Consider the following 26,824-nt stretch of genomic DNA (forward strand, 5'->3'; position numbering starts at 1 on the left):
AATCATCCATTTGTCACAATACATATTCAAAACTGCAAATACTTAAAAAAAAATACATCAAAAAATCATTATATGACGTAAAGAAAAGACGCTTCATCCACAAACAGGGTTTCTGTACATGATACAGAAAATTTATTGAATGTCCTCAAAATACACAAGAAAACATAGGAAAGGGTGAAACCCCGGTTAGAGTCATCAGACTGGGAAAGTGTCCTGTGTCACCATCGGATCAAGGCATCTTCCTTGGGAAAACAACAAATGCTGAGCTCTGATTGAACAACTTGAACTCCTCAGAAAATACGAGTGTCATGTGGTCTGTGTGCACCCCCCTCCCCGACCCCCCCCTCCACACGACGCCATCAGAGTCCCGGCACAAACAGGACCGGCGGCCGAAACCAGCTGAAGCTTTTGGCTTCTTCCAGTCGCCTCGGCTTCAGACGGGGAGTCCTCCATCCTCCAGCACCGTGGGGGTGGTGTGTGTGTGGTGTGTGTGTGTTGTGTGTGTAGTGTAAGTGGTGTGTGTGTAAATATGGGAGAGCTGCTGCTGTTGACATGAAGGATGAAGCGTGCAGAAGATCAAACAGAAACAAGAGCACAGAAAACATTCATTTCTAACTCCAGCCCACGATAACCGGAAAACAAAAAGCGTGTGCACGGGGAGCGTGCACGAGGCCTCACCTTTCACAGTAAATTAACGGATCTCTTTAAATTAAGACGAGCGTCGCGTGTCTTCGTTCGTGACGGAGGTTCAAACTTATGGATCAGGTCTCCGCAGCGTCGAACTGAAGGACGCTTCAATGTCATTTTCATTCAAAATCTTTCTTTTCTTTAGAGAGTGCACGTGCGCGCGCACGCACCCTGCGAATTGACTTCAATAAATAAGACTGACGTGTCGTAAGGCATCGCTGTGGACAGAAGAGGAACCGCGTGGCGACGACGACGGCCGCCACTGCTCACCCTCACTTCACCAGGGTGAGGTTTACAAGGCCTTCTGGGTAATGTCCTGACGGACCGGAGGCCGCGGCGGCGGCCAGTCTCAGTCAGGCGTTCAAGTTGCATCCAGAGGAAAGTGTGCTGGTGCTTCAGGACAGGCCCGACGCGTCCAGGTAGCTCTGCAGCTTCCGGACCGTACTTCTGTCCAGGGGCAGAGGTCAAAGTCAAAGGTGGTGTGGTGATGTGGAAGTGCCCCGTCTCCTCGATCAGGTTCACGATCTGCGGGACGGAACAGACGCTCAGCTCTCGCGGTCCTCACAGAAGACCCGACCCGGTGCGTCCAGACAGGAAGCGGCTCACCTGCTGCAGGATGTGGCCTTCTCGGAGCGTCATCAGCCGCTTGTGGAGCTCCACCAGCTCGTCCAGGTAGGCCTGCAGACACCGCAGCACGTCTCAACAGGATCCAAACACTCACTCTTCTCTACACTGTCACTTCCTTCCAAAGTAAAACTCCACATAAAACACCTGGGCACCTCGGCTGACTGCTCAGTTCCCGCCACGACAACGTAACAGGCGCCATTTTTGTCCAAGGTGGGGTATGTTTGAAGCCGGATATCACAAGTTCAGACATTCTATTTCTTTAAAAGCTTATTTTATACCTAATAATCAGTTAAATATGACTCTGTGGAGTGATAGGACACATTTAGAGCCTCAGAGACACCCAGTTGTCTTCAGTCTGCTACAGATTCAACCAATCACATGGTCAGTAAGTCTTCCAGGCCTGTTGCCAGAGTTCCACGTTTTGGTGCACTGATGCGTGAACGCCGCCTGGAACCCCCGGAAATAAACAACACAGAGACGACTGCTGGAGGAACAACGGCGGAACCCAACGGCCATCGCTGCTGCTCTCACTAGACGGCTCTGGCCGCCGCTTCAGACTGAGCAAAAACAAAGTAAAACCAAATGGAACGATTCCTCCATCCGAACGCAGACGCCAACACACCCGATGGGCGGACAGATTTCCACGGAGACGGAGACGGAGACGGAGACGCTACCTTGTCACAGTCCAGGGTCTTGCTCTTGTCCTGCTTGCTGGGACTCTTCACCTCCAGGATCTGGCGGAGCAGAGGAAGGACTCAGACCTCCGCTGCTCTTCACGGCTCACCTGATCCCCGCGGCGGCGGCGGCTCACCTGGCTGGTCGTGGTCTTGGTCAGGGGCGGGGCCTCGGGGCGAGGGGGCGGGAGGGGGAGGAGCTGTCGCTCTCACTGCCGTCACTCAGACTGACCCTTCAGAGGAGACGGAACATTAGGACCGCCCGGCGGGCCTGCGGGGTGGTGTGAGTGTGTGTGTGTGTTGTGTGTGTGTGTGTGTGTGTGTGCTGACCTGCGGGGGTGGTGTGTGAGGTGTGTGTGTGCAGCCCGGTCCGCCTCAGAGTCCACCTCGTTGTCGTCCTCGTCCTCCGAGTCGTCGTCGTTTTCATCCGAATGCAGATCCTGCATGACGGACTGCAGCGGACCCAGAACTGAGGACAACAAGAGACACAGGGGACATGTTGAGACAGAGGAGGACATGTTGAGACAGCGGAGGGCATGTTGAGACACAGGGGACATGTTTGAGACACAGGGGGACATGTTGAGACAGAGGAGGACATGTTGAGACACAGGGGGACATGTTGAGACACAGGAGGACATTGTTGAGACAGAGGAGGACACATCGGAGACAGGAAGCCTCCAGCTGTCCTGCAGGGGACTGGAGGTCTTCAGCACCTCTGTGGTTTAGAGACAGTTTCCTGATCAAGGTCTTGATCTGAGTTTGATCAGGTTTGATCTCTGAGGCTGTTTTTCTCCGGACTGGAAGACAAGTCGAGACCTGATGTGAACCCGTCAACGTCCAGCTGATCACAGCTGGACGTGTTTCTGAATCAGAGAGAAAACAAATGAGAGTTGATGGTGATGAAGGGACAGACAGTGGAGCAGTGGAGCAGTGGAACGTGCTGACGTGTCTCCTTCAGAGGAACCTGGACATGACGTCTGTCTTTCTGGAGCTAACACCTGAGTCACAGGTCAGAACCCTAGGAACCAACCCAGCTCTCATGGCAGAGTCATGGACGTGCAGGCAGGCAGACATGCAGGGTGGGGGGGCAGCAGGGGGGTTGCTGTTACCTGTGTGGGTGGTTCTGGGGACAGTCACCCTTTTCCTGATGATGAAGGTCCACTGCGTCCCAGAGAGACAGGCACAGGTCATTCCTCAGAACAGCAGCATGACCAGCAGACACATGGGGGGCAGCTCAGAATGTGGGGTCCACATGGGGCTTTGGGGGGGGGGGGCACACATGGAGCTAGGGGGGCTAGATTTACCCTTCTGGTTCGGGGGCCAGAACACGAGCCGCATGGCTCCAGCAGAGGTTTCAGCTCTGAGAAAGTCACCTCCATTAAGGTGTTCCTCAGCAAGCAACTCTGTGTGTGTGTGTGTGTGTGGTGTGTGGTGTGGTGTGTTCTCGTATTTCTATCCTTGTCGGGGCCAAATGTCCCCACAAGGATAGCAAAACGTGGAACGATGTGCCTTGTGGGACCTTTTTCCGGTCCTAAGTAGGAGAAACAGTGTTTTCTTGACCATGTTGTTGTTACTGAAAAAAGTAAAAGTGCAAAAACATTTTTTAGGGTTAGGCTTTGTTGGGTGTGGGTTAGGGTTAGGGTAAGGGTCAGGGTTAGGGGCTAGACATGAATGGGAGTCAATGGACGGTCCCCACAAGGATAGAAATACAAGACTGCGTGTGTGTGTGTGTGTGTGTGTGTGCGCGTGTGTGTGTGTGTGTGTGGTGTGTGTGTCTGTGTCTGTGTCTGTGTGTGCGTGTGTGTGTGCGCGTCTACCTTGTCGTTTCTGGTGTGTTGGGGTGAACCCTGAACTGGAGCTGGAGCTGGCAGGACTGGGCTGTTCGGACTGGGAGGAAGAGAACCAGCATGGATTAGAACAGAGCAGTGGTGGTAGGTCACATTCACACAGTCACATTCACACAGTCACATAATACAGTCACATTCACACAGTCACATTAATACAGACACCTTAATACAGTCACATTCACAGTTCACATTAATACAGTCACATTCACACAGTCATTAGGCACGTTTCCATGCGCCCCGTATAATCCGCTTGTTGGCGGATGCGGATGGTAAATGCGTCATGTAAACACACGAGTGGATCCGCTTCACTCGGAGCGGATTGTATTTTGGATCGAATTGTACGAGGTGGTCTACACCGATCGACAATCCGCTCAGAGTCTCATTATAAACGCCGCCTGACAGCGGATTGGAATACACGGGGGATTATTTGTTCCACCATGCGTTCCCTCGTACGTAGTGACTTGATGACGTGACAGGAAACGGGAAGCAGGACAGTCAAAAACCAGCAGAAGAACACGACGGTGGTTGAAAAACACTTTTTTAGAAGAAACCCTGGAGAGGCGAGATGGCTGCATATCGCGCAACAGTTAGTTGTTCAAAGAGCTCCGTAGCAGAATACAAGCAACCGCTCGGCCGGTGTTACGGATTGGCTGGTTCTCGTGTTAATGAGTGACGGCAGAATTCTGTGTAAACACCTGCTGATAACAGCAGTTGTTAAAGTAAGACTCACAAAAGACTTTAAACGTACATCACTCACTGTAACTGTAGATAACCGACATTCTCCAGACCGACTACAAGTTTCAGTCTGTTGATCACAAGTTAACACGGGCACCAGTTAATTCGAAACATCGACATGCGGAGCAGAGCTCACAGTGAGACGTGGCGCTCGGCGGCGGCGCTCCGGCCGGGGGAGCAGCCGCTCCTTCAGCAGGTATCAAGGAGATGTTGGGACATTATCTGAGCAGAGATCAGCAGATAAAACTCTCTGCTGGGCGCTGAGGACTGCTGCTGCAGAGAGGAAGACCTGGACATTCCTGAGACGACTGTCCTCATGTCACAGGACGCTGTATGATCCAGCTTCACCAGGGTCCTTGTAAATCAGGATTCATCGCTTCGCACGCCGTCCATGTATTCACGACTGTTTTCAATCAGATTGAAAAAACACCATGTAGTCTGGGCCACATTCAGATCCATTCATACTGTTGCTTTGACACAGTCACAGTCAAACGGTCACAAACTAAGTGAACATGTAGCCAACAGCTAAAGCTAAACATGCTAATGCTAACCTGTTGAAGCTAAACACTGTGTCGCTATTCCTGCTCCTCCTTTCAGCTACGATCCTGATCCAGCAGAGCACCCAGAATGGTTTCTGTATTAAACACTGGCGTGATTGGGACAGTTCGCACACCATTCAGCAAATCTGCCTCACCTACTCTGTCAGGAAACCGTGTTGGAAACGCCAAAAGGCACTCAGATTAACACCTTCATGGGGCGCTAGCGCGAGCTACAAGGGACTGAGACATGCTACGTACGGCTCCCGCTGGACTTTACCCTCATTCTGATTTCCATTCCAGTTTCCGAGTTAACCGGTTTCCCAGTAATCCTCGCTCCACATATGCACCCAACTGGAATGACCAGGTTTTAGCAGAAGACACACCGGATCTGGATGCAATACACAGTCCCTCACCCTCACCAGCAATATATAAGCAACGCCTGTTACTGCAAACAGAGTATAACCTTATATCAACCAAACAAGCAGAATATTTTATTTAAAACATTTTCAGCTGCGGTACGCAGTGTGCAGTCAGGTAAACATTTAATCCAAACATTTTCTGATCAAATTAACCATTTATTAGTGTCTGTTTTTTCAAGAGTCATTTTCATCTCAATCATGACCTTCAACGAGCAATAATCTCTTTATTTCTTAAAAAAAAAGCCATCCTTGACTGTAGTTCTTATCGTCCAATTTCCCCGCTAAATACAGACACAAAGATCCTTGCAAAGGTGTTGCTCGTCGCCTGGACAGATTCCCACCTTCCATCATTTCACCTGATCAAACAGGATTTACTAAACACTAGAACATAAAGCATCTCTTTACGCCGATGACATGCTGCTTTCCATAACAAATCCCTCCAATGGCCTTACAAAACTGTCACAGCTACTCAAAGAATTTGGTAAATTTTCAAAAGAGTGAATTAAAGCCAATTGGGAAACTTACAGGCCATTTTTCATTTCTGATCCCCTTTAAAATCAGCCCACAAAAAATAAATATTTAGGAATCTGGGATTACACATAAGCACAAGGAATTGCATAAAATAAAGTATCTACCTCTACTTTCTAAATAACACAGGATTTTGAAATTGGGACTTGCTTCTGCTTTCGCTGGGTGGAAGAAAAAACACATGATAAAATGAAGAATTCACCCCAAAACTCTATAGTTCTTTCAGTGTCTCCCAGTACTCTGAACAACATCTTTTTTAAAAAAATGTGAATAGTCAGGACCTCTTCTTTATCTGGAATGGGAAACCTCGAATTAAACAGAACATACTTCAACAGTCCTCGGAGAGCAGGTGCTATGGCACTTCCAAATTTCATATTCTACAACTGGAAGGAACCCTGGTGCATCATGGGTAGCCCGCTGTAGACCCCCGCCGTCAGCCCATCTCCAGCTTCACTTCCAACCCTGTCGTCGCTCATGGCTGCAGTTCAGGCGCCAGCTTGCACGTTATTCCTTATCATTATAGCAACCCCTGAGAAACACTGCCGTCTCCTCCATCACACTCAGAGGAGGCGTTCTGCAAACGGTCAAAGAGTGGAGCTCCGTCAATCTGTGGGCTGGTTTGAGAGTCTTTGGCACTGTTGATATCTGCAGATTAGGAGCTTTGTTGCACATAACTCTGACTCCTTCTCCATCCCTTCTGGACTCAATATTTAAATATAAACCAGAGGAAGAAGAACCATAAGTACCATCTTTGAGTTATTAGCATGTGGATTAATCTGAGGGGATCAAGACCAGGAGCATTTCAACTCCCATGAGCCTCTGAGCATCAGGAGGAAGAGCAGCGCTGCAGGAGGACTCTGCTCTCCTGTTTTCTCAACACCTTCACAATCAGTTGGTTCTGATGTGAGGATGCAAACCTGAGGCTGTTCCAACAGTGAAAACCCCTCCCACCGTCTGGTGTGAGTGTCTCCCCCCCTCCCTCCACTGGAGGGCGCTCCAGAGCTCCCCACTGCTCCCTCCTGTGTTTATCCCGTCCCTGTGGGGCAATTAGAGCTGCAGCGCCGTACAGAACCCAGAGAAAACACGGAGAACAACACTGAGAGTCCAGGAGGAGGGGCGACGACCGGAGCAGCGACTCTGAACACACACCGGGAAAATAAGCTCAACCGTCTGACGGCGAATAAACGCGGAGTGACCAAACGCTGAGACTGAGAGGAACAGCCAGCCCTCCGATCCCGTGTGTGTGTGTGTGTGTGTGTGGTGTGTGTGTATGTGTCACATGAGAAATGAGTGTGCCTCTTGACCACCGGGGTAGTTAGCCTGGGGAGAATTAAACACCTGGCATTTGTCACCCACATCCCCTCTCCAGCCCCTCCCCCTCCCCTCCCCTCCCGCCCAGGCCGGCCCCCCACGGCCCCCATGGGAAAACTTTAAAAGCGTTTCCATGTCCAGCGCCGTGGGTCTGCTCCCGATAAGTACGCCAGACTCAAACAGGAAGAAAAGATAAAAGAGCCAAAAGTTTAGAGAAGTTTTTGGGCGAATAAAGGAAAGCCAGAGGCGGCGGGACTCCTCCGCCGCCTCTTTCTTCTGCCGGAGCTGAAAGGATTAAAGGGAACTCTCCCCTTTCTCCTAAGGTGTTGTAAAACCATAAATCTCCCCGGTCTCCTCTTCGGCTCTGAAGCAGCGCCTCTTTATGGGAGCCGCTCAGCCAAATGTGGCTGGATGAGACGAGGCAGGCGATGACAGCCGGCTGATGGACGGCGGTCCGACCGCCGCTCCGCCACACACTCCGTCACCATTACCAGCTCTCAGAGCGCCATGCAGACCCCGGCGAGGAGCGCAGGAGGAGACCTGGACCCCGGTCACAGCACCAGTCTGGCTTACCGTTTCACTAAAGTGTCATGATTGGAACATTATTGTGAAAATCATGTCTGTTTACACGGAACCGGCAGGAAGGCTCGGTGCTGAGATGCGATAGCTTCGTGCGGTACTCACGTCTGACTTGGTGGAGTGGTCCTCCAGGTCGGAGTCGTTGGGCTCCGCCAGCTGCTGAAGCGTAGAGACCTTCCTGCGGTCCACCTCCTCGCCGTCGGGACGCGGTTTCCCGGTCCGGACGTGCGATCGGTCCTTCAGGAGTTTCTTATCCAGCTGGTGACCGTCCGACTCCAGCAGAGGCTTCCCTAACGAGTCCACGAAACAGCTTCTTGCGCTTCTTGTTGACGTAGTCGTCGCTGTCGGGGGCGGACAGGCGCTTGTTCGGCCCGTGGGTCGCCGCTTCAGTCCGATGCTCCTTGGACAAAGACTTGGGCTCCTTGAAGCCCATCTTGGGGACCGATCTCTCGGAGCGGCTGGTTCTCTTTGGGTTTCCTGTAGGGCTCTTTGGGGGCTTTGCTGGATTCCCAGCCAGGGTCTCTGAAGGCACTTTTGGACTCTTTCAAATCTTTTGGAAGCTTATCTTTGTGGTCCTTGGAAGGTTTGTGGAGTTTGGAGAAGCTGCTGCTGTTGGTGCTGGTGGTTGTGACGGTGGTGAGGTGCGTCGTCCCGCCGCCTTTAGAGACATCCCTGTGGAGTCACACGCACAAATCAGAACCGAACAACAGAACATCCTGGACTGAATCGAGAACAGAAACGGGTCAGGGCGCCTCAGGAACTGGCTTCATCTAAAGGTTCTTATACGAGCAGAGCTGTGCAGGAGGAAACACTGGTGTACATGTTTCCTTCACAAAGCTGAAATAGTAAACTTTAATTAGACACATGCTCTGATGTGAGGGGGATCCAGAAAACCGTCAGTAACCAAACCAATCTCATAACCCGTGTGTGTGGCTGCGTCACGTTCGCCGGACTTTAGATAAACAACACTCTCATACAACAAGTGAGCAACGGGCCGGGAGCTGGGTCAACAGAGGCCTAATCCTGGGCCTTTGGCTGCAGGGAAAAATCGCGCCACCCGCAGTCCGGCTTTATCTCTGAAAGGAGCGCCGCTTTCTAAAGGGAATCAAAGGCCGGTCTCAGACCGCGTCCGACTCGGGTACCGTTCGGAGGGGGGCGGGGCCTCTTCACCACCCGGCCCCGGGAAGTGGACGGAGCTTCAAACAACAGGGACATTTGTCCTCTGGGCTCACCTCCAGCCCCCTTCGTCAATATTTCACCAGGCAGTAAAGACATTAACGCTGTCTAGACAGCGGCTGAATCACAACTCTGAAGACCTGGAGAGCAGGCTGGAGACCTGGAGACCAGAATGGACCCTGGAGGACTGAAGACCTGAAGACCTGAGGGACTGAAGGACCTGACAACCTGAAAGACTGAAGACCCAAAGACCAGAAAACCTGAGAACCTGAAGGACTGAAGACCTGAAGAGCAGAGGGTCTGATGGAATGACGACCTGAAGTAACCAAGACTAGAAGATCTGGATATCTGAAGACCAGAGGACCTGTAAACCTGAAGGGCTGAGGACCAGAAGAACAAAAACACTGGAAGTGAAAAACAGGCCAGAAGACCTGAAGCCCCGACAGCGCCGGTCTTTCCTGTAGGCGATGTAGGAGATCGCCTGAAGACCAGAAGGCCCTAAAACCTGAAAACCACCTGAAGACCCGCTTTAAAAGCATCTGCATGGACTAAGAGGATGTGTACACACACAAACACACACACACAGTATAGACCTGAATCAGCTGTTGGACCGGTCCAGCGGAACCAGACAGGAGGAGCTGGCGCTCGCGGCTCCGTGTTGGTCCAGATTTATCAGCTCAGCCCAGGCGACACGCTGCTGAAGGCCCGATTAAAAGTGGCCGTTCACGTTTCATTCTTATCTTTTCAGCCAGACCGAACTGGGAAACTCATCCTTTCTTCGAACGTCTCCAGGCTGAAGCGCTATCAGGGAAGCCGTGGCGGCGTCCGCCGCGTGAGGCCTGCTCTGTCCTGAACGCGTCTCGCCACTGCTCCTCTGGTCTAACGGCCGTCCTCACCTTGGGTCCGTGGACGCTCTTGCTCTTCTTTGGGGGAGAAGGAGGTGAGCGAGCTGTTGGGGAGCGTGGGCAGCTTGAGGTGCTGTCCGAACAGAGACGTGGAGCCCTCCTGCATCACCATCACCTGGGACAGACGGCACACACGATTCACCCCTTCAGCTCACTCTCACCATCGTCCTTCAGAGGAGGACGCTACCCTGGAGGTCTGGAGGCATGTAAAGGACACTGGGTTCAAAAGGCAGGGACAAGGCTAAACGCTAACCGCTAACCGCTAACGTCCAGAGAGCTGCAGGGAGCCTCAGCAGCATTTAGAATCTGATATTAGCGCTGAGTGAACTGATCTCACTCCACATTGCAGCGGTAGTGATGGTCTACTGTCCTCCACGTGGAGGTGGACTCGTCAGAACCGGCACGGCCTCCTCGGCTGGTCCAGGTCTCACCTTTGAGTCCTCCGAGCTTCGCTTCTGAGGATCTCGCTGCTGTGAAAAGAAAGAAGAAAGACGTCAACAGTCCGAATGAACCGAAGTAACAGACAGTACACACTGTCAGAGCTCACAAGGTGGTGTGTGTGTGTGTGTGTGGTGTCTGCAGTGCAGGTGAAGGAGGACATGTCTGTCAAACTCAGCTTTCAATCATGAAAGCTGCACAGAAACCAACATTCTTGAGGAACGGAGGAGCTCCTCTGCAGTCTCCAACATTTCAGTGTGAAAATATTATTTAAAACACTTGTAAAACAGGACGACGTGTTCATCAGATGTGTCGAACATCTGGAGGCAGATTCAGGGTCTCAGACGATTCCCAATCATCAAATCAATACTATCATCCACAGTTTGATTTTGAACTGAAGCCCGCAGTGTTCTGATGAGGAGACATGACGGATTTAAAAACCAGAATACGGATTTTATTTCCTGTTTAACTTCAGTGGTGACAATCTGATTCAAATCACATCTCAATATTTATTATAACAATGTTTTAAATGTAGAATCGCCCTCGGGACAATGAAGGTCAGCGTACACAATCAATGTATTTGATACGAGAATCAACTATTCAACTTCAGCTGATTTGGATCAATGAATCAAGAAACAGACTCACACAACCGAAATGTTTGTGTAGTCTCCATCTAACAATGTTAGAAACCTTAGCATTAGCTGGAGGAGACATTTTACCTTAAGCTGGAGGCTAGCTGGTGGCTATATGTTTAGCATTAGCTGGTGGCTACATGTTTAGCATTAATGTGTCACTAAGACTTAAATTTCTTGGTGAAGTGTAAACTCTTCACCAATTATCCAGTTTTTAAAGAGAGTGTTTAATGTTTCATCCTCACATTTGTGAGCCGCTAACGTTAGCTTAGCTTCTTTCCACACTGAAGCTCTGCTGCGTCGCTCTGATCAGACTGAAAGGAAGTTTCTCAGGCGCACCGAGGATCGTAAATAGACTCCAAATACTTAGTGAACCCAGAGGGAAATTCTTAAAAAATAAATATATGTTAAAATGTTGTGAGTGATGTTGGCGTGATAACGGAGCGCGTCCGGTACGATGGAGCCCCTCCCCCTCCACGATCTCATACCCCTCCAGCTTTCAGGAGCTTCCTGCGGAATTCCTCGGTGGGGTTGTTGAAGGTGAGCTTCTCACAGCGGAGGTGGTTGACGGGCGGGTGACCCTCCAGGTGGAGGAACAGGTCGTAGTCGAGAAGCGAACTTTCTTGGGTTCCTCCTGAAATCAGACAGAACCGAACAGCTGAGCAGCACTCAGAAAGACTGCCAGGAACTCCGAGTCCAGACCAGCCTGTCAACACTGGGACAGTCCAACATGTCGGACCACATCTGGCTGTTTATCTCAATAACAAAAATCAATGAACAGAGAATCAGGGGAATAAAGACTGAACTTCGACGCTATAAGATACAGATGAAGCCTCTGTGATGCGAGTGTCTTTGTGTTCTGGCAGCAGTGGCCTGGCAGCTGAGAGCTTCCTCTCCTCCACCTCCCCAGGTGCTGAAGACACACCCCGTTTCCTGGGATCTGATGAGGCCGACAATGAGCCCCTGAGCAACCAAGGGGTTTTCCTCCTGACCCCGAGAGAGAACCGGCAGCTAACTCCGCTCCCACAAGGTGGGGTAGTATCCGCTTCACTTGAGCAAGGCACCCTTCCTGAGGCAGCCATGCATCGTGGGTCGAGGCACTGCAGGCTCTGACCAGCTGCTGCTTCACTGATGGGAAAAGCGGTGCTAGACAGCAGCTTTTGTGCTTTTTTCCCCTCATGTCGCTAGCGAGCTGTAGTTTCACCCATGCTGGAGACGTCAAACGCTTTACAGCGCAACATGCACTTATCACGTCTCGGGTCATTGTTTTCTGGCAGAAATAACTCCTATTTTAAGAGACACTGGTTTCTGAAGCAGCTCATTAGACACCTACGCTCAACGTTAGCGTAGCTGCGCTTATAGTCACTACATCTGCCACATCTGCTACTGCAGCATCTGTATCTCCAGAACTTTTCAAAACTTTCGAAAAATATATAACCCAGGGCCTGGACGTTGTATTTTAGATTTCCATAACTTGTCCAGGTTTTTCATGAGCGTAGGAACCCTGTTGAAGCCATGCTGATGCAGGGCCGTTCTCTGATGACTGGGACCGAGGAGGTCTGGTTCTTCCCATGTTCTGACAGTTGAGTGAAGCAGAACCGAGTTTACTGAGATCTGACTGAATGACGGTCTTCCGGGTCCAGACATGTCCATGTGGAGCTTCATGGACTTGGTTTTAGGTGTGTTTTCAGTGTGTTAATAAGCTGTACCCAGAGCTCCAGAACTTTCAAACTATACACACACACACACACACACACACACACACATCACAATAATAAGGAATGACTGACTCAGACGTCGTACCTTGTTCTTGAAGTAAACTTCGATGGGCAGGATGAAGCCTGCGTATCCAGATCCTCCACCTTGTAGGGTGGGTCTTTACACACTGGAGGAGACAGAGACAGACAGAGGACGTCATTGGTCGGCTCCTGCAGGATGGAGGAGACGCCGGAAGCTTCAGAACGATCCAGAAGGAAAACCGAGTGTTGCGCGTGAACTCCAGCAGCGGCAGCTCCTTCTCCTGAGAGCTCATTAACTCTGATGGAGGCTAAAGCTCAAATTAGCAGCGTTTCTAGCTGATGACAAGCTGAGACCCGACCCCCACCCCTCCTCCGAGGGGCTTCCACAACAACACAGGTGCTCCTTCCTCCACCTGTTTGTCAGACTTTCCCCCACGGACCAAAACAACGCGCGTCTCACTGCAGCCCACAGGAAGCAGTCCTCCAAGTTCAGGAGTTCAGTGTTGAAGACGCTGGCGGAGGCTCGGGCGCACAAAGCGACCGCTGACCTGTGAGGAACGGCGGTCAGAGGCGTCCGGAGGGCGGCGGGCCGCGGCTTCAGCCCGACCGCCAATCACAGAACAATGCCAGTCACTCTGGATTTGCCGTTCCTGCACAGACTGCTGTGTAATGAGGCCGGGCCAGACGACGGACCGGGCGACGGGCCGGACGACGGGCGGGCGACGGGGGAGACGGGCCGGCCGACGGGCCGGACGACGGGCCGGACGACGGGCCGGGCAGGGCCGGACGACGGGCCGGGCCGCGACACAAAATGACGACCAGAGGAGGAGCTGTCCGGCCAGGCTGAAGGAGCCAGGCAGAGCTGCTGGTTCAAATCCAGCACAGACACCTGCCTCATTCAAGCCTTCCAGGTCACGTGATCGGGTCGCTTCACTCTTACTGGAACCAGAGTTCACATCTGGTCTGGACCGGTCTGGACCGGTCTGGACCCCTGGTCTGTGTTCAGACCGGGATCAACCTGGTCACATGAGGTGAGCAGGCGGTCCGAGGGAGGCCTGGCAGCACCGCCGAGCCCATCAGGGACTGATTACCTACCTCCTGAGGACCGCCTCCTCACGCCTGGCCACCTCACCCCCCTCCACCCCCTCCACCCCCACCACAGCACAAACCAGGCTTCCTCTGGTCCTCTGGAATTTAGACTGGGTTAAGGCTGAGTTTAGACTGGATTTCCTGTGTTTTCAAGAGTTTGTACTGGTTTGTGTGTGTTTTTCTAGAGCAGTGGTCTCCAACCCTGTTCCTAGAGGCCCCGATCCAGCATGATTCAGCTCTCTCCCTTCTTCAACAGGGTTGGACACTGTTTTTCAAGAGCTTAGACTGGTTTACGTGTGTTTCTGGAGTCTAGACTGGTTTCAGACTGATTCTAGACTGGTTTTCTGGAGTTAAAACTGGTTTCAGGCTGATTTTCCAGAGTGTTGACTGATTTTAGTCTGGTTTTCAAGAATTTGGCCTGCTTTTTGGGTGTTTTCTAGAGTTTAGACTGGCTTAAGTCCTGGTTTCTAGAGTTGAGACTGTGTCAAAGCCTGTTATTAGTCTGGCTATCTGAAGTTTACCCTGGTTTTAATCTGATTTTGTGAAATTCAGACAGGTTTAAATTTGGTTTTCCAAAGTTCATACTGCTTTCAATCTGATTTCTGGCATTTAATCTGGTTCTAATTTGGTTTTGTGTATCTCAGAACAGATTTAATCAGTTAAGAGCGTCACAGTGTCACATATTTCATTAGAGACGCGACACTGATTGGTGGTGATATGAGCCGCTGTTGGAAAGGTCGGTGGTGATTAGCAGCTCAGTGGGGATGAAGTCTGGCTGACTGAGCACAGACCCCTAAAAACAACCTCACCACCCAAACAACGGCGCACTAATCAGCTAAGAACCGGGCCCTGAAACACAAGCGGGGTCAAGACTAATCCTCCCAGATGAAAGAGCGGACCACAAGAAACATCCGAGTTGTGTTGGAAGCCAATGCTCCATACGAGGCCTGACAGGTGGCCGCTCCGGAAAATTCCTCTTCATTGTTGGCTGATGTATTTGCAAACCTGCGGCTGCTCTCTTTCATTCTTTTTCAAAAGCCTCACCAAGTTTCTGACGTGACTGAACGGAGCATGAACATCGATTACTGCTTGTTTCACTTCAACAACGCGTCACCACTGTTGTTATTCAAGACAAAACCATATCTGAAGGGTTGTAGTTCTAGTTTTCCCACACAGGGGGCAGCACTGCGCTAATGTCCGCTGAAGATTTATTACTTTTAAATATGTATTTTTTTACAGACAAAGTTTCAAGTGCAGGGAAGGTCCTGCTGATCCAGAACCATGCCAGAGAGTTTCTCCAGACCCCAGGTGTGAGACCACGCCCAATTCAGCAGTGAGGCCACGCCCCCCCTCAGGAGAGCAGGGCTCCAGGTGTGAGGCCACGCCCCCCCGAGAGAGCAGCAGACCTCAGACGTCCCTCGAGCGCCATTATCTCTATGCTCTCCTCAGGAGGAGTTTTAGTTTCGCTCCAGCTGAGCTCTTCAAACCAACAACTTCATCTCAACCACAGCAGAGGTCTGCAAAGAGTCCAAACTCTCCGATCCCGATGGATCAGGCCTGCAGTATGAAGAGAACACCAGCAGAGGAAAACATGAATTCATCGCCGTCCCTGGAAAAACCTCCATGTAACATTCACACTTTTAGATTTAAATCAATCAATCAATCCATTCAGGGCAGAGACTCTCCAGGACCCGTTCATTTCCTTTAATGAAATGTCTGAAGAGGAATTCAGCTAACACTACCTGCTAATCGTGATGCGAGTAGCTAACATTAAACATGCAGCCCACCAGCGATGGGAAGATCTTAGGTCTGTGACGGCTGGAGCTCGTTAAACATCGGGTCGGGGGGGTGATCCTCTCGGTCTTGGACCTGAACCGGGACGGTGAACCACACTGAGGCATGTTCAGAAGCTGGCCTCCACTCATTAAGCCGGTCTCCTAGCTCGTGGTGCGCGCGGTGCTGTAAATAAGGAAAAACGTTTCACGGAGGGCGGAGGGAGCGCGGGGAAGAAAGAGCTGCCGGCAGACGGCCCATATAACCCGGCCTCCATAAACCACTTCCTCCCACCTCCTTTCATTGAGAGAACTGAGGGAGAGCCGGCATTTACAGCTCAGTTCCTGTTATTTGGTGGCTGGCTGTCTACCCCCATCGGTCCTGCCCCCGTCTCAGCCCCCCCGCCCCCCTCCCGCCCCGTCCTTTCATGCCAGCAGCGGTCGGCCTGCAGCCTCGGAGCTGCTTCCTTTGTGCCAGCCCGACAGGAGTAGGTATGATGTCTGAGGAATCGTAAAACAATTACTGGCAAATTCCTCAGCCTCTTTCAATTTCTACCAAGCACTGGAGGAGGGGAGGGGGGCAGGAGGGGGGGTCCCCTCACTTGATTTTCATCCCAGAATGTTCTTAAATCCTCTCGATGTGCAGCCGTCATGAAGGACCGCTCTGCTTTCCATGTTTTCCTCAAAGCGACAGGCCAGACCGTCTCCTTCACTTGAGACCGACGTCCCCTCCTCCCGGTGTCATTAGACAATGTCAATCTAATCAGATACAGGAGTTTACATGATTTCAATCGGATCGCCGCCGGTCTTCTGGCTGAGATCAGAGGAGTCGACATCATTACAGAAAACGCAAAGGAGAGAAGAATCTTCCTCCAAAGCATTCCTGACGCCCGTCTCACGTCAACGATGTGGACGTTCAGCCAGAGAATGGGCGCTGCAGCTCTGTGGACAACAGGTCTATGTAAAGCAAGGTACCTCCTCCCTCACAGAGCAGGAGTCCAAAAGAAGACAACAGTTCAAGAAAGTCTTGAAGAAGCCTTTAGTGAATCATGATCCTGGAGCCGAGTTCAGCACCGAGCAGCAGCCACTGAGGAGAGGAGACCATCATGAGGTTATTTTATTGTTACGTTTGAAGGTTGAGTTAAAAAATGATCTCGACAGTCTTAAAATGAAGCAACCCAAATGAAGATAAACGATCCTTAAAACCGGGGCTGATGGGAAGTGGTCCTGGAGTTCCCGCGTGCTGAGCTGCAGAACAATCCGGCCTGTGTTCAGACCAGCGCAGAACCCTCCTGCTCATCTGGTTGCTTTAGGCGTCCTGAGTTCCCTGTTTTCCATTGGCTGCGGTGTGTTTCATGTGCCTGCAGAGCGCCGTGGATCGCTGATCCTCTAATGGGAGCCAGTACTGATAATACTCCTCCAGCCAGGCACCGCTCGGTAAAGGAGGGAAGCTCGCTCCGTGATCCTCTCGGCCAGCAGCGTGGTTCAACACCCTCCCTACCCGTAATTCACCCTCCCGCCACTGGGGGGGGGGCTCTACAGCAGCTCAGACAGCAGAGCTGGAGTCAGCTGTCCCCGGCAGAACCAGAAGGGTTCTGGAGTCTGGCGTCCTGACGACTTGTCCAGCTCTGAGGGGGGCTCCTGGACCGGTCCACCTGCATCCAGTCAGGTTCTGGTCCAGCAGAAGCTGCCCGGCGGTGCTGATGGTCCAACAACAGGACTGTCCACAGAGCTGGACGGTGGAAGGGTCAATGTCTGGAGGTCCAGGTGAGGCCTGAAGACGGCCGGAGCGGGACCTGATCCGAGAACCAGACTGGATGTTACTGGCTTTCTCTGAATCTCTGGAGCGTCCTGCGGATCTGTGACCGGCCTCTCCTTCACTCTCTAACCAAGAGGCCTCCAAAATGACAGTGGTTCACTGTGAAAACAGTCAAATAAAATCTAAGGTTCAAGGCCAACGTGTGGCAGACATCGAATCCTCACAACAAATCAACAGGAGAGAAAAAAATCATTTCAATCCCTGAAAACAATCGAACAGGAAGCAGAAATAACAGCCACTGGTCTCCACTCCCAGGGCGGATAAAGGTGAAGGGTGAAGGTTCTACACTTCAGCTACACTAGTCCGCCTCTGGGAGCATAGGTAGGGGTCAGCGTCTTGCCCAAGGAACTTCGACATGCAGACAGGAATCAACTAAACAAAAATTCCTCCCTCAGTCTTCAGCAGTGGTCAGTCGAACGGTTCGTCAGCGTAGTAAGACCCTTCCACACCGGCCACAAAAAAACGGTTTAAACCCGCTCACACACCGCTCACACCGCGCTCACACCCGCTCACACCGCTCAACCTGCTACACCCCGCGGCTCGCCTCGTGGCGTGGGGAAAGGGTTTAAATCACGCATTCCAGACCCGGGTTTGTAATCGGACCCAGGTGTTCTCGGCCTTTCTATCGGGCTTCTGTGGAGGGACCACACCGGGAATTTACGAGATGAAAGCAGCGCGGCTGACTTAGCGTAGCGCTAGTGTTGTTTCTGGACTCGGTGTGAGATTTCCTCCGTCCAGATGACCCAGCAGTGGCAGGACAGCGAGACCAGAGAGCTTCCCCTGATCCGTGGGGAAGAGGAGATCCGTCTACAGGTAACAGGGACGGTGTTCCGCTGCATTGTTTACTTTGAGCTCCGTCGCGCTGATGATGTCATCAACATGGGACACCGTCAGCGCGGGAAAACACAGCCTGCAGGCGCTTTTGACCCGGGTCTGCAGGCAGCAGTGAGCAAGGACTCAAAAGCCGACAGTTAGCGGGTCTTTCAACACGGGTCGGCCCGCTAGCTGCAGTGGGAGAGGAGTCCTGTAGACCCATGGACCAGGTGACCAGCTGAGTCCCCTGCTCTCTAGCTCCGCCCACCAGGTGGACGTGGCAGTGGAGCTTCAGTGAGCGACGCAGGAGCAGACACCAGGAAAACCGACACAGGACTCCAGTTTTCAAACAAAAACAGAAAAGTTTCCTTCTTTCCGACTGTTAGCTCCTCCACGTCAGACTCACTGACATGACGCCTCAGTCGCAGTCCGGCAGGCTTCTCCTCCTGTTTCAGTAAAGGAACGACCGAGGAGGAATCTGAGAACTCAGAGCTTTCAACCAAACATTTCCACCATTTCTGCACCGTGAATGGTTACGAAAATAAATCGGGACCTGGATCCATAGAAAACCGATTTCTACACACGGCGACTCTGAAGCTTTTTACATCCTGACCTGCAAACAAACCAACGCCGTAAAGCGTCTTCACAGCACCTGGATTGAAGGACAGCCCCACTGGCGTGATAACTGCAGTACCGGTTTTACTGAAACTTGTCGCCTGCAGGTGGAAACAGCCGGATACGGCTGTGCCGGGACTGGCTTCATTGTTTCCTGTGTTTCTACAGTAAAGGTGATTCTGGTGATTTCGCAGGACCCGGTAAGCTGAGACGGCAGACTCTCTCCCCGCCACAGAAAGCACCTTGTTGGTTAAAAAAAAAAAAAAAAAAAAAGAAGCAGCTCCAGTGCACACGCCCCCCTCCTCACGCCATTTCTTCAACACGCCGCCTCCCATCATTCCACAGCAGTGACAGTGCAGAGAGATCGCGTTCGTCTCGGTGTGGATGATAAATGGCAGCCGGCTCCAAATGAGGTGCTTAAGCAGCGGAGCCGCGGCGAACCCCCCCCCCCCTTCGATCTCTACCTCCATTTGTTCAAACGGCTTCGCCATTTGGCCGTCGCCATGGCGACGCCTCAACGCCGGGCCCCGTTAAAACGCGCGGCAATAATGAAGCGTGGTTGGCAGCTTTACTGACTGATCCGTCATTAATCTGAATGTGTGTCTGGCAGCTGGGCGGCGGCGGCGGCGGCGGCGGCGGCGTGGGAGGAAGTCCTGACTGCTCCGCCCGGCGGCGAGGACGACGATTCACCCACAGTGCACGTGGAGACCAGGTTCCAGCTCATCGAGTCTGAAACGAGCGCCGCTCTTCCTCCTCCTCCTCCTCCTCCTCCTCCGGCAGCCCCGTTTCCACGGCGACAAGGCCCTGGGAACAAAACAGCTCCTTCCCTTTACGCTCCACAAATATTCCAGCCGTCCCGCCGGCGTGACAGAGCAGAGGAGACGCCGTCCGTGCACGCTCTCCGTGCACGTCTGGACGGATCCTGAGGCTTCCTGGACCAGAAGGACCGGGTCCAACACACACCTGGATCAGATCGGACCGCCCGTTTACATGGGACCAGGTTTAATCTATACCCAGTTCAGTGAGGGATCAATCCCATGATGCTTTGCACTGTGGTATGACCGGTAGCAGGCGTTTTGAGTGGAGGGTCTGGCTCTGGGCAGGAACCGGTCCTCTGGGCCTGATTGGACCAGGGTCTGATGACAGACCTGTTCCAGGATCAGAGGTCTCCTGGTCACAGGTAAGGAGGCAGCAGGAGTCGTCCTCAGGAGTCGTCCTACTTCCTGTCCTGGTTTAGTCCATTAAATGTCTTCAGGTCTTATAAACCCTCCAACCTGGCAACCCTGGTCTGGAACGTCTAACGTCACGCCCAAAAAGTCTTTCTATTCCACTTTAGAGAGAAACTTCTCCAGGTGATGAAACGCGGTTCACTGAGTCCACTGCGGCCAAAGGCAGTCTTAGCCCCGCCCCCAGACAGTCTGATTGGTTGAAACAGGTCATGAAGGCAGTCCAAGCCGGTTCCGCTCCATGTTGCTCCCCTGCTGTCTGAGTGTGTTCAGAACCAGGGAGGACTTAGTGAATCAAAACGTTGAAGTAAAACACTAAAGCGCAGCGTTCGTCCAGGATGAATACATGAAGAACTTTTTATTATGTTTTTTTTATGGGAATAACATCGATTTCATTTTAAAAAAGCTTTTTTCTGAACAGTCTCTTGAACTGGATCCACTTCCTGACACTCAAAACCCTCAGCACTGTTTGAACCCTCCTGGTTGTTCTGAAGCGAGGACTAAACACCAGCAGCCACTTCAACAGCTCAGCGTTTCCAGAACCATCTAAAGACCAGAACCGGGACAGAACCAGCCCGACTCTCTTTACGCCTGGACCTGGTTCTAGTCCATCTAGGACCACGACCACCGCTGAAAGGAGATTCACACAACAAACGGCGGCCGGCCGCTTTACAGGGCCAGAAAACATCTTACAGTGTGAGCGCTGCCCGGGACTCCAGCACCGCTCAGTCCTGTTTCACAGCACGGAGTCCGTCCCACGATGCACCACAGCCACAACCCGGCCAGAACCAGAGGAAAGTTCCTCAACAACAACCTGACTAGTTCCTCTGAAGCTCTGGAAGAGTCTGAAGACGTTTAACACCGTTCACGATGGATGAACAAGGCATTCTGGGTCTTCATCCAGACTAGTCCATCTGTCAGCAAGGACAGGTTCACCTGGACGGGGGGGACAGGCGCCATACGGATTCATGCGTCTTCCCTCAGACACTTCCCGAGGGGGTCTGGACCACATATGATCTCATGACTGGTGGACAGAACAAGAACACGGCCAGAGACAAGGTCAGGGGTCACCCAGAGGAGTCGGACAAAGGTCAGTTCTGCTCCAGGAGGAGACAGACGGGTCACTGGGACCCTCACCTGGAAACGGGCGGAGTCTTTCCTCGGCCACATGTTAACGCCAGGTGGAGACGGGAGAAGCAAACCACTGCCCCACTGCTCCAGCTGCCAGACACCAGCCAGCTCCACCACTTTCACAAAACGCCTTCTACTTCCTGCTGCTCTGCTTTCTTCCCTCATCCTCCACGATCCCTCTTTCAGAAACACTTTGACGAACAACATGAACACATCGCAGCACTCCGACTGGAGCCACGGTTTGAACCCCGGCTCCTCCACACTCACAGCCGGAGCTCTTCCTCCGCTCTGCACTGATGAAGAACACATGAGGCACACTGGACCCACACCACGCTCACCCCTCCTCTAACACACACACACACACACTCGCACACACACTCCGTACCTCGTTTTGGCTTGGGGAAGCTCTCGTGCAGGTGGAACACCACCTTCTCCACAAAGTGCTGGATGTTGCTGTGCTCCGGGCCGCGCACGAACACCATCCAGTCGTGCGTGAAGCCTTCCACCGTGGGCTTCTTCCTCACCTGGGCCCGGTGGCCCAGCTCCAGCTTCACCTGGACAGCGCCCTGCGGGACGGGGACACGGGGGGGGACGAGGGGGACGGGGGGGACGGGGGGGACGGGAGGGACGGGAGGGACGCCGGTCAGCGGAGTGAGGGAGTCTAAGAGGCGGACCGGAGTCCCATCCAGACCCTTTATGTCTGCCTGCCTCCTGCACTGCAACCTCGTGTTCCACTCACATTTCACATTGTTACAGCACACACACACACACACACACACACACACACACTCTGATTTTTCCCTGCAGCCTGCACTCAATGGTTTGGAAGAGGGTCAAGTCCACAGAAAAACCCAAGAGATGGACATGTCTCCACTGTCTGAACACAGAAAGAAAAGAAAAGAAGCTGGGACAAAAAGTCTCAATTCAGACCAAAAAAAGGTAAAAAGTGAGGGAAAACTCTGAAAGGTGTGGAAAGAAACGCATAATGTAAATTTACAGAATAAAGTATAACGAAATACTTTTTAAAATAATTTTTAAATAATTAAAAAAAACACAAAAAGTCGGAATAACTTTTAGAAACTTAAATCCTGTCAATACTCCGTGGCGCACTGGGATAAAGGCTTGAAGCGTCTCCGGTCTGCAGACAGCTGCTGCTACCGGAGCGGGAGCGGTGCGGGAACATCCACCGGAGCAGCGGGGCTCCAGCCCGGCTAGCCGAGCGGCGGCTCGCCGCCCCGCACGCTCCGCCGCGGCGCGCGGTGCGGCGGTGCGCGTGACTTACCGAGCCGGCCATGGTTCGGGCCCCGCGTTACTGAGGACTCATGGAGGAGGCGGCGGGAGGAGAGCGGAGCGCGGGCAGCCCGCCACGGCTGACATGGTCTCTGCTGCTGACTGCGGGAACTCTGCTCTGCCCGGCGCACCGGCTGTCAAGAGCCCCGCACCGCGGCCCGCACCGCAGCCCGCAGCTTCCGCCGCGCTCCTTCACAATACCCGCAGGCCCCGCCGCGAGGATCAGTGATCAGCAGGAGGATCACTGATCACCTAAGAGATCACTGATCAGCTTTAAAGTCTATATTCACCAGAAAGATCAATATGCAGGTGGAAAGACGACTGAAAATTTGTACTCAAGTACAATTACGTTAATTAAATTTGCTTAATTTGATCCTAAAAATATTTTTATTCTGATCTAAACTGTCCTTTCTCCAATAAAAAAATGAATGATTTAAGAAATGTGTCGTTTTGCAAAAAAAAAAAAAAAAAAACTGTATTGGTCACAGATTTACTAATAATTGCTTTGTCTACTGATTCGTTCTGTAGAGTCAGAAATAAACATAAGAACAATAATAAGATGTATTATAAATCACCAATTTGTTACAGAAACTATTTAAGAAACAAATGTTTGTAAAACGTGGAGATCAGTGAAGTGATGGTCTTCACTGCAATGAGTCCTCTGGACCAGCAGGGGGCGATCTGAGCGGAAATCTGGGAATTCAACGGTCCCCTGTTAATAAAAAACATTTTTTGCTACTTCTACAATTCTTCTATTTCTTAACTTGTCAAGTTAATCTCCTTTGATTGTGGTATAGAAGGACATATTTATAATAAGAAGAAATATTAATATATGACAGTTTATTAATTATATGAGCAGACGCTGCTGTTCTGTCCACACATCACAAAGCCACGTTTTCCTCCCGCTGTTCTTAAAAAGTGTCCTGTCCACACCACGTGGAAATAACTGCATCCACCCAACATGAACTCAACATGATGTAGTTGACCTTCAGGTGGCGCTGTCACTCTGCCGCAGAAATAAAATAAAACATAGAAGAAGACGGAGCAGCACAATCCAGTTGGAAACAAACTACACAAGGAAAATCAGATTAAATGGTTTGAAAAATGTACGCAAGTATGAGTAAAATTACACAATTGAAAAAAAACTAATGAAAGTAAAAGTAGCTAAAAAATCTACTTCATTACAGTAATGTGAGTACTTGTAGTTCGTTACTTCAACACCCTGCCTGAAGATCACTATTCAGAAAGCAAATCACTATCCAGCATGAAGCTCACTATTCAGAAAAATATCACTCTTTGGGAGTTTAGCAGTGTACATATCAACATTACTGACTAACCCATTCAATGTTTTCTTCTTGTTTTTGGTATAATATTCTTTACTGTGTGGAGCTGCATGTGCATTTCTCAAGCATTTATAATACTTGAACAATACTTGAACATGTAGTAAAGTCATCACTTTATTACATACTGTACTTATTAGGATACAGAAGAGTATATTCAGGTACAGATGAGTGTGATGACATAAGGAATTTATAGACCTTTTATTTTGTAGTGGTTCTGTTTCCGGTATTTTTCACTGCAGTGGACCTGACGCCCCATGCGCATGCGCAGCTTGGTGTGCCCGCTGATGAGCCAATCAGACGTAAGCAGCCGCACTGACATCCAATCAGGTGGCAGCGCCCTCAGTGGAACTGTGCTGCGTTCAGGGACCCACAGGAAAATCCGTCATCTTCAATGCAACAGTTTTAAACGTGACTGTAGAGTTTCTCTGCACCGCGCGCAGCATAAAACTAGAAACTTCTCTACTTGATGTCTGTTTCTATATATCAATGTGTTTATTTTCTTACTATATAGGTGTATGGTTTGATTTATATGCGTGTATTGTTACGCTCGTCTTTGAGTCTACTTATTGACATCTATATCTACCACCATATGTCTATATGTGATAGTGTTGGCACGTGGTGTGGACTGGAGGAGTGAACTTGATTCCCTCCCTAGTTGTGGTTCCCTGTGAGTGTGTTTCTATCAGTGTGTGTTTGTGAGTGTGTGTGCAGAAGCTGTATTCCCGCGGCGGCGCTTTGAACGGGACAGCGCGAGTCTTCAATCACAGACCTCCAGACACAGTAAATCTCCTTCATCTTTTCTAACCATCTGGAAAAGTTTCAGTAGTTTGATTCCAGATAACCAGTTTGTTGACTGTGTGCAGAGGAGAAACTCCCAGTTAAAGTAAAGTCTTCATCTTTCTGAACGGGTCTGATTTATCTGCGTGGCTAGGCGGGTGGAACTCCGTTATGAAATCTGTCAACTTTGTGTTCTCTCAAATGTAGTTTTAAAATAGTAGCTCAATCGGCACAATGATGTCTGCTTCATGACATATTAAGAACTTTACTTTAATTCGGCCCGAGTGGATTTTAGCTGGCAGTTTTAATTAGGGTGAATTCGTGTAAAATGCTGGCTGAAGGACTGTATTGCGCTAATGAAACCTGCATCTCCGTGGGCGGCTGGGTGACGCGCTTTCAGGAACTGCATTAAGAAATCTCTCAACTCTATCTTATATCAAACACGGTTTAAACACAGCAGCTCAATCAGCACAATAATGTCCTCTTTTAAATGTACTAAGAACTCTTCTTCAATACGGCCTGAGTGGAATTCAGCTGACGGCTTAATTTTGGACGAATTCGTGTAAAATGCTGCCTGATGGACTAAACTTGTGTTGTAGCCCCATGGCTAGCAGGATGAAACGCCTTAAGGAAGTCTGTTGATTATGTTCTCTTAGAGGCAGTTTCAACACATCAGCTCCCACAGCATTATCATTATTATTATTATCAGGATTGTAAGCTGTTCTTCAATTCGGGTGGAGTGAATTTCTTCAGGATAGATTAGTTTTAAGTGGTTTTGCTCAGTTTGTCCTCGTGGCTGATGGACTGCATGAAGTTCCAGCATAGTTTATTATAATGTTATAATAATAATATTATTGTAATTATTTAGCAGCAGCAGCATCATCTTCATAATAACTTTGTCTCATTGAAGTTCAGGTTTCCCTCCTCAGAACCACCAGCTGCTGTCAGGGACTTCCTGAAATCCCACTTTTAAAAACACCTGTTACAGTTATACTGCTGGAAGACTAGAGTTTTTACTGAGCTAGCAGTCAGTCAGCTGTATGGATAGAAGTCCACACAGTACTAAATATACTCCCAGCAGCAGTACTCGAGTATACTCCCAGCAGTATACTCCTTAAATCCCAGCAGTACTTGAGTACACTCCCATCAGTATACTCCCTGCAGCAGTACTCAAGGTTAATGCCAGCAGTGTATGCCCAGTAGTGTACTCACAGCAGCAGTACTCGAGTATACATTCCAGCATTACACTCCCAGCAGTATACACCAACCAGCAGCAATGTTTGAGTATACTCCCAGTACTCCCAGCAGCGGTATTCAAGTATACTGAGAGTAGTATACCCCCTGCAGTATACTCTAAGCAGTATACACCAACAGCAGCAGTACTCGAGTATTTTCCTAGCAGTATACTCCCAGTAGTGTATGCTCGCAGTACTGGAGTATACTCTGAGCAGTAAATGAACTAGCAGTACTATGAGTATCAGTACAGTACTGAGTATTTTCCCAGCAGTATGCTCCCAGCAGCAGTGCCAGAGTAAAGTCCTCCCTCAGTACTCCAGTACTCCAGTCTCTACCTTTACGGGCTGACAGCTGTTGAGCATTCAGGGAGGATTTTTTCACAAAGTTCTGACTGTTTCCTGAACATTTCCCTGTTTTGAGCGAGCGTTGCTGTGACCGGTCCTTTCAGGACGTCCTGGAGCTTCAGGCTGATGGAGGAGTAGCTCTGCTGCTGCTGGCAGGTGGAGAAACGCCGGAGGAGAGGTGAGTGGAGAACTTCACCTGTGTGGAGGTGCTGGTCCTGCTGCCGCTGCTGCCGCTGCTGCCTTGCTCTGTGGACTCCCCGCCTCTAAAGCCTGGCTGGGGCTTTTCTAAAGCACTGAGCTCAACAGCGCCGGGCTTTGTCCTCTCTTCTATTGCGAATGCAGAGCTGGCAGTCCGGACAGCTCATTGTTTGGCCGGGAGGTAAATATGCTGCTGAAACTTCTGGATCTGGTCGGTCTAACAAGCCTTTCAAGGCTCCTGTGACCCTGGACCCAGTCCAGGAAGCTCCAACCAGAACACGCAGAGAGCAGTGTGAGGGGTGGAGGAGTGTGAGGGGTGGGGGAGTGTGAGGGGT

The 26,824-nt window shown here is 50.9% G+C and overlaps 1 protein-coding gene across 1 annotated transcript; it reads right to left on the reverse strand.

The window, feature by feature from the left end:
- Positions 1–357: 357 nt before the first annotated feature.
- mllt3 (MLLT3 super elongation complex subunit) lies at positions 358–22,719 on the reverse strand. Its single transcript, XM_030088439.1, is given in 21 exon segments — positions 358–1,144; positions 1,147–1,170; positions 1,173–1,212; positions 1,294–1,365; positions 1,989–2,048; positions 2,126–2,176; positions 2,179–2,221; positions 2,319–2,457; positions 3,806–3,875; positions 8,052–8,255; positions 8,257–8,391; positions 8,393–8,618; positions 9,990–10,058; positions 10,060–10,142; positions 10,459–10,497; positions 11,586–11,705; positions 11,708–11,731; positions 12,901–12,953; positions 12,956–12,982; positions 21,687–21,867; positions 22,584–22,719. Coding segments are annotated over 21 exon segments (1,734 nt in total). The 5' UTR covers positions 22,596–22,719; the 3' UTR covers positions 358–1,082.
- Between the last annotated feature and the right edge of the window lie 4,105 nt (positions 22,720–26,824).

Source organism: Salarias fasciatus, chromosome 3 (genome assembly GCF_902148845.1).
Source record: "Salarias fasciatus chromosome 3, fSalaFa1.1, whole genome shotgun sequence".
NCBI classification, from domain to species: domain Eukaryota; kingdom Metazoa; phylum Chordata; class Actinopteri; order Blenniiformes; family Blenniidae; genus Salarias; species Salarias fasciatus.